General features: G+C 46.7%; 1 protein-coding gene across 1 annotated transcript in view; it reads left to right on the forward strand.

Annotated features, from left to right (window-relative positions):
* CTHRC1 (collagen triple helix repeat containing 1) overlaps positions 1 to 7,930 on the forward strand; it is a 125,431-nt gene extending 117,501 nt beyond the window's left edge. Inside the window, exon 4 of the mRNA XM_069220599.1 lies at positions 7,761 to 7,930. Coding sequence (XP_069076700.1) covers positions 7,761 to 7,903 — 143 coding nt within the window. The 3' untranslated portion in view covers positions 7,904 to 7,930. The remainder of the gene's footprint in view (positions 1 to 7,760) is intronic.
* Positions 7,931 to 8,372: the final 442 nt, after the last annotated feature.

The following is an 8,372-nucleotide window of genomic DNA, read 5'->3' on the forward strand; positions in this document are numbered from 1 at the left end:
AGGCTGTGTGTCAGGGACCTGCAGTCTGCATCAGCCTCTACGGAGAGTGGCACCTGATCAGGCGAATGAGTGAGACCTGACTGCCACTCCTCAGACAGAGGGGGCTCTGCATTGCTTGTCGGCCTCGCGACGGAGCTGGACGGGAGCCGTACCCTGGTGCTGCATGCCAATCGCTGACGGAGGATCGTGCTCCTTCCTAGGCCCTACAACTTCCCTGCCTAGCGCGGCCCAAGACACGTCACGGAGTGGACCCCTGCTGCTCTCCATCGCCCTCCCTGTTGGTTAACTGTGCTAGTGGGGTAAAGGACTGCCGAACTTTGGGCCATATTTATACTTTTCGACGCACAACTGCGCCAACGCAGTTGTGCGTCAAAAAATTTAACGCCGGCTAACGCCATTCTGAACCGCCATGCGGGCGCCGTATTTATTCAATGACGTTAGCCGGCGGAGCTGCCTGGTGTGCGTGAAAAAAAATGACTTACACCAGGCAGCACCGGCGTAGGGGAAAATGGAGCTTGGGCGTCAAAAAATGGGGCAAGTCAGGCTGAGGCAAAATTTTCGCCTCAACCCGATTTGCGCCATTTTTTTTTACTCCCAACCCCCATTGAAATGACTCCTGTCTTAGCAAAGACAGGAGTCATGCCCACTTGCCCAATGGCCATGCCCAGGGGACTTGTGTCCCCTGGGCATGGTCATTGGGCATAGTGGCATGTAGGGGGGCACAAATCAGGCCCCCCCTATGCCACAAAAAAAAAAATACTTACCAGCACTTACCTTAATGTCCCAGGGGTGGGTCCCTCCATCCTTGGGCGTCCTCCTGGGGTGGGCAAGGGTGGCAGGGGGTGTCCCTGGGGGCTTGGGAGGGCACCTCTGGGCTCCTTCCGAGCCCACAGGTCCCTTAACGCCTGCCCTGACCAGGCGCTAAAAAATGATGCAAAAGCGGCTGGACGGCATTTTTTTTGACCCGCCCACTCCCGGGCGTCATTTTTGCCCGGGAGTATAAATACGGTGCACATGCCTCTGAGTCATTTTTTAGACGGGAAGGCCTACCTTGCATATCATTAACGCAAGGAAGGTGTCCACGCTAAAAAATGACGTAAACTCCATGAACTTTGGCGCTAGATGCGTCTAACCCCAAAGTATAAATATGGAGTTAGTTTTGCATCGAATTTGCGTAAAAAAAACCGCTGCAAATCCGGCGCAAACAGAGTATAAATATGGCCCTTTGAGACTACAACGGCTTTACTGTGGACTCATGAGGCTAAAGGTGTGGTGGTTCTGGTGCAGCTCCCTGGTGGCCCAAGTCATCACACCTGAGCAGTCCCCACCCAGCAAGTGTCCTTCTCCTGTGGCCTGTGCCCTCATGAGTAAACTTTGCTTTCCCCTGGATACTCCGTGAGCACCAGGGACAGCCCTAAGGGCTTGGGCATTACAAGGATACTTTTAAGGGTGGAGCAGAAACTAACAAGCTGCAGTGTGTACTCTGTGGGTTCCTCCAGGGACACCCTACAGTGAATAGGGGCCTCATGTTTATTTGCCTGCACATAACGTGCAACTCTTCTTGTCTATCCTGCACAGCTTGGGGCCAATTTGAATTCTGTTTCTTTGGCCTCCCAGCGCATGCCACACTCTGCCAATGGAAGCCTTTGCTCTGTGTTCCTGTGGGCAGCTGGGCACTCAATGCAACGCTGCCTACAGCTACCATCGGACCTTGTACACCACTATATTCATGCCCACACGCTCCCGCTGCAGATGACCTTTTGTGAGCAGCAGAGATGGCTGCAACAAGCTCCCAAAGTGAAGACGCACCGGTTACAAAGGTATTCCTGGAGAACCTCTTTAGGACCCTCAAGGACGACATTGTGCCACTCAAGCAACACATTGCTGCGGACGTGAAGGTTATCAGACGAGACCTCAGCAAGCTGGGTCCAGGAGTCGACTCGCTGGAGCAAACCACCGACTCCCATGAGGAAGAACAGGATGGGCACTGCCGGGAACTTATTGAGCTGCAGGATAAGACCTCGAGCTTCACTCCCAGCTAGAAGATCTTGAAAACAAATCTAGGCGCTCCGAAATTCTGCATTAGAGGAGTTCCATTGCAAGCTGAATCTGGGAAGTTGGAGGGCTATATCACTCACATGTTTCATCATGTGGCCCCGGAACTTGCAGACCAGACGATTATTCTTGATCATTCCCGCAGGGTGGGCCACCCCACCTGTTCCCCAGGACAAGATATCCTCATCTGTCTTCTCTATAATAGCCAGAAGGAAGCCATTATTCGCTGGTACACGTAAGGGTAGCCATGCACTCTACAAGTGTAAAAATGAATGTATAAATGTAAGCTGTACGGGTTAGGAACGCCATTGACTTTTAAGGCACTAAAGTCTGGCTCTATCTGGATCTTTCCCCAATAGCACTACAGCGTTGTAGATCTCTTTGACCTCTGACTGACTTTCTTCACGATAAAGGGATCAAATACAAATGGGGACCCCGCTTCAGGCTCCAATTTTTCTGGGACAATGAGACAAGGAACATGTGGACCTTAAATGAGGCCCCTGCCCTATTGGATATCTTCGCTCTCCAAGGGGAACATCCACTCCATTGCCATCACAACACCCCACATCCCCTCCTATAGGGATGCCCCGATCTACCTGCCCAACGAAGAAGCCGGTTTGTAAACCTTCAGAGAAGGAAAGCTGAAAGGAACAGGCAGCATTTGTTATGCCAGCTACGACAGCGCATCAGACCCCAACAGCAATCCCTGACTTTCTGGGAGTTCTGCAGATGTCTACATGCTGATGAGATGGCAGGCGATGGCCCCACCTTCTTTTTTGAGGCCCACAGCTCCTACTGCTCGACACCTGCAACGGCTCAGGGACCGGTTCCGCCACCTCTTTTGTTGTAAATTCTTGTTGGCGGAGCTCTCTTGCTACAACGAACTACAGGACTGCCTGTTTGTTGCCAATGACATGGACCCTCAGGTTGTGCTTTACCAGGGTCCCAGGCGGAGAACCCACATGTTGTGCTGTTTACTGTTATTTACCTCCCCCCCCCCCCCCCCCCCACCTGACATCGTACACCTTTACACATACCCCTCGGGCACCACACTGCAGACAAGCCTCCGGGGGATATATGCTTGATGTTTAGCCCCTTTTGACCGCTACAGCTCACTAATACTTGCTTATCTATGTTTAGTATACTTAGCTTGAATGTTTGGGGTCTCAATGCCCCAGCGAAAATGCCTTGTGCTTCTGTCTGTTTTTAAGGATGCTAAGTTCGATATTTGCCTTCAAGAAACCCATTAACTTAAAGATGACTGACGGCACCTGCGGGGCAGGGTGGCAATCCTTTTCACTACACATTGTTCATGGAGGGTAACACAATCACATACAGAACTGCCTGGCAGGCTTTTTTCACTGCGAATAGACCTACAGTCACAAGTTTATGCTGGCTAACCTCTATGCCCCTAATGACTATCAAGAAGCCTTTTTTTTTTTAATTATTTTTTTTAAGGATGGGGCAACCCCAGACGCAGACATTGATGTTTGGGGGGACTTTAATATAGTGCCTGACGCCCAGCTGGATTGATCCACTCAGAGGGTGGGACAAACTGGCAGCCTCTCCTCCGCCTGCAGACAGTGTTAACTGACGTAGGACTAGTAGCCGTGTGGCAACAGACGTCCGATTGTGAAGGACTATACCTTTTTTTCTGCTGCCCACTACACTTATGGCAGAATCAACCCCTTCCTTACGTCCCCATGTATCACTACCACAACTGCTGCAGTAGCTCTTGGGGTGGCCGCCCTCTCGGACTACCCTCCCATCACTATCCGGTATGCCTTTCCTATCTCCACCCCCCCATGCATGGCACCTCAACTGCAAGCTTCTTACCTATGAAAAGTCAGTCACTGATATCATGGCCATTATCAACTCATTCTTAGTCACCAATGACACTCTTGACACACCTATAGTCTTACTGTGGGACACACTGGTGGTGGTGGTGGTGGTGGTGGTGGTAGTACGGGGCCAGTTTATTGCAATAGCTGCTCACCTAAATAGAGCTAGACATGATACCCATGCTCAGTTGGAGACCAGCATAAGGGACCTAGGGGAGTCATACAAACTGGTTTGTTTGCAGTATTGCACCAACTTACGGCAGCTCTCAAACAACTCAAGGTGGGAGGTTACTAGCTCACGGTCTTCACTCTCAAGCTGTTCAGCAAAGGGTAGAATAGCTCATGGGTCCTGACAGTAGCACAAAACTCCAAGATGGGCTAATCGTAAAGGAGTATGAACGCTTTTACGCAGTCCTCTATAAGACAGAGGAGCTGAACTCGAAGAATGCGGAATCCTATCTGGCACAGGCCCCCCTGGCCTGCATTCCCTAGGGAGAGGCGTCCAAATAAGATGGAGGTACCTAGTTTCTCCTACTGAACTCATGACCATACAGTGTCTACAGCCAGGCAAGGCTCCTGGGCACAATGGCTATACTTCAAACTTCTATAAAACCTTTGCCCATTATTAGCTCCCATATTGGTGCGCTTATACAACTCCTTTAGTTCCACAGATACCATGCAACTTGCAGCAGTAACAGTATTTCCACAGCCCAGCAAAGAATCTGGCAGTGCTCCTTCTATCGTCCTATTCCTTATTTAACATGGATGGCAACATCTTCACTGGAGTTTTAGCCCATCATATTGCACCCTATATGCAAGGCCTAGTGGACCCTGAGCAGACCGGTTTATACCTGAAAGAGACTGTAGCAATAGCACAAAGCGCATTCATCATCTTTTCAATAAGGTGCAGAACTCCCATATTCTGGCCCTTCTCCTCTCCGCAGATACGGAGAAGGCCTTTGATGAGGTCCATTGGCCGTACCTGTGCATGGTGTTGGAGAGGTCTGGATTTGGTCCACGGTTCCAACAGTGGATCCAATGTAGGTATACATCTCCTAAAGCGATGGTGAGAGTTACTGGGCTCCTGTCACAGCCTTTCAAAATCTCCAAAGGCACTCGCCAGGGCTGCCCTTTATCACCACTAATCTTCACTTTTTGAACAAATATGTGTCAACCGGGATATCACGGGCACACCCATGGGAGGCAGGGAACATAAGACAGCATTGTATGCTGATTACGTCCTACTGAGCTTTGAATCCACACACCTCCTTGCCTGCGGTGATGGGCATTCCTCATCTACTAACACTACTATCAGGCAGCGCAGCCGAGTTACGTGGCGGAGAGGTCTAGACCTAGTACCGGAAAACACTGGTGTTTCATAGACCAGGCGGTGGCTGACATCCATGTATGGAAGGTACCATGGCTTTCAAAAACATCACCGATCAGTGAGAGTTTATATTTCACTGGTACTCTGATCTAGAATGGGAGTCCGGGACAGAGTGCTAGTCAAACAGAAACTGTCTACCCCCATTTTACCGCAGACACCTATTAGAGAGAACCCAAATTCCTCCACACTTTCCGCAGCTCCATGTTCACACAGTGGCAGGAAGCCAACTGCAAGAGGGTAGGTGACTTATTTGACATGGATGGCCTCATGGACTCTGCTCAAATTCAAAACGAGTATGGTCTCCTCCCACTGCCTACTGGCAAACCGACACTGTGTCTCACACCATCTGGTCTGCTCCTGTGCTGATAAACCACTTACAACCTTTTGAAAATGGCTTCTCACCCGTTCCTCCAACAAATACCTCCTGTCTGACATTAACACACACATGCGCATCAACGCTACTGGGGACTGAGAATCACAACCTTTCTTGTAGATGCAATAATACAATTCTAGGTAACAGTGGGGCAGGGGAGGGAAGGGTGGATACTTCAGATTTGATATTAGGAGTTATGTTTATTTCCATCGTTCTATGAAACGTGCCAAATGTGGATGAGCGTGGTGGCTCATCTACCAATTCCAGGGACGTGGAGAAATCACCACCATGAGCTAAAAGATGTTGGGCATGCTCGTCGGAAATTACCCTGGCAATGACAGGCTCAACCATGTATTGCTTTATTTTGCTCCGACATATGAAATGATTGTGTTAATTTTTTCTTCATTCTTCTGTATTCCAAACTAATAAAACAGTTTTAAAAAAATAGGGCACTAGTATTGTTTCCTATTATAATTGTCAGTTCACATTAGAAATAGAGTATACTCATCTCTGACAAGATGGAGTTAGACACCGCTAGACTATCAATTTACACACATTGTTACCTGAGAATATTTGCAAATCAAGGAAGTATTTAATCCTCTGCTAACGTTCTGCGCTCTAAATGAATTTTCAAACTTTGCATATTTGCAGAAAGTCTCCTCATTAGCTTCATACTTAAATCAGAAGCAATATATTTGGGCATATTGAAGCCTTTGCATTTTCTAGTGCCCTGTCTCCTTTACATTATAATAAGGGATCACTGATGTCAGTCACTAAAACCTCTTTGCACCAAAGTAGAAATATTGCACTTTTTACAAGAGACATATACGGGCAGGCTCGCAAATACCCAGGGCTACTATCAGGACTAGTATATCTAGCACAAGACATCATATTCAACAGTACAGACACTTCAAATAATGTGCTAAATGATTTTGTTTCTCCCTGAATATCTGCTGATGTCCAGTGTCCTATAATGAAGTGATTCATGTATCTTCTTAGGACCGTGAGCTGGTATTTAAACAAGAGGCTAATGTCAGATGATCTCTGCTGTCCTGCCCTACTGACCGAGGTCTTTGAAATGAGCTCTACGTTTATAATCATAAATCTTGGTGTCTGTGGACAATATGTATTCATTGCTTTGAGGAATGTGGCTAACATGAGCCTAACTCCCCCCGTGCCGATGGCAAAACCCTTTCTAGTAGACGTGATTCAAAAGTCTCTTGTACTCGATGCAAATGGATCACACAAATACATCTCAGGGCCCGATTACGAGTGCCCGGGGGGGGGGGAATATGGAATTTATCACACCTATTAAAATCCGATAACCCCTTGGTATTGAATTTATCAGGTGCGATAAATTCTACCTATTGCCAGTATTCTTCCTTTAATGGGGAAAACATGCTAATAGTGGTGCTTATTCCACCAATATCCTTATGTTCCGGTAATTTCCAGAACATTTTTCTTGTTAAATTCCAACAGGTTTGGCCTTTTCAGGTTTATTGGGGAATACGGAATCTATTATGCCTGCTAAACATCAAATGGGATAAAGTTAGAGCAACTATGAAACCTGACCCTTGTGCAGACAAGGGTTAGAAATGTGGTTGAAATTTTCTGACCAAGTCATAATCTGGTCCTTAGTGTGCTCTTCTGAAGATATGGTGGTTTGTTGAAGTAGATCAAACTTGTACTTTGAAAAATACATATACAATATAAAGTTAACTGATGGAAAACGTCAGTGAATCAATCTAAGACATAAACAGCTACTTAACAACTCAAAAATAGACAAACAGAACGTGTTGTTCTGTGCTTTGGTAACAAACATCTTAATTCTGAATACACTGTCTACTGAAACTAGTAGTATAATGCATAACAACATTTCTGTATCCCTCCACTGCACTCACCGAGGTACATTGTTTATGCAGGATTGCTCCCGTGCTGGACGCCTTTTGCTTAGTACAAAGGTCGGACGTTTCTGTAAAGCAATCAAAAAAGCAGTTCCTATAGTCAATACTAGATAGCCAGTACTGTATTTTTTTAAGCAATCTCTTTTCTAAGGCTGTTTTGTAAGCTAATAAATATGCATTGTGTTCTTCCCCAATGGCAGTGGAAGGCCTCTGCGAGGGAATCAGCTCCGGGCTGGTGGATGTGGCCGTCTGGGTTGGCACCTGTTCAGATTACCCACGAGGAGATGCCTCCACCGGATGGAATTCAGTCTCGCGCATAATCATTGAAGAACTTCCAAAGTGAAAAAAGTTCAAGATAGAAGAATAACGCTGTGTTTTTTGAAGAAAAAAAGAGAAAATACATTCCCGTGATAAATGTTACATATTTCTAGCATTGTCATTACGTAAATATTACAATAAAGTGCTATCGTAGTAGCTAGAGTGTCTTGTTTACATACTGCATACTATAGTAGTGTAAAGATACATATAGTGACTAGTTTCACACTTATTAGAAACTTTACTGTCCACAGAATCAGAGATGGAAAATGTCACAAGCATCGGAAATGCAGTGTTGCATTAGGTCTTTGTATAGAATGTGCCACAGGACCCTAGGCTGGATTAACTAGGGCTGAATTTACCGAGGACGATATATTTTGTTTTTACATAGACATAGAACCGAGGCGTGGCGAACACATATTCATATACAAATAGTGTTTAGTTATTTTGTTTTATTGATGTCAAAAATCTTTGAGGCTAAATAAATCAATTGGTGC

This window comes from Pleurodeles waltl, chromosome 2_2 (genome assembly GCF_031143425.1).
Source record: "Pleurodeles waltl isolate 20211129_DDA chromosome 2_2, aPleWal1.hap1.20221129, whole genome shotgun sequence".
Classification (NCBI taxonomy): Eukaryota; Metazoa; Chordata; class Amphibia; order Caudata; family Salamandridae; genus Pleurodeles; species Pleurodeles waltl.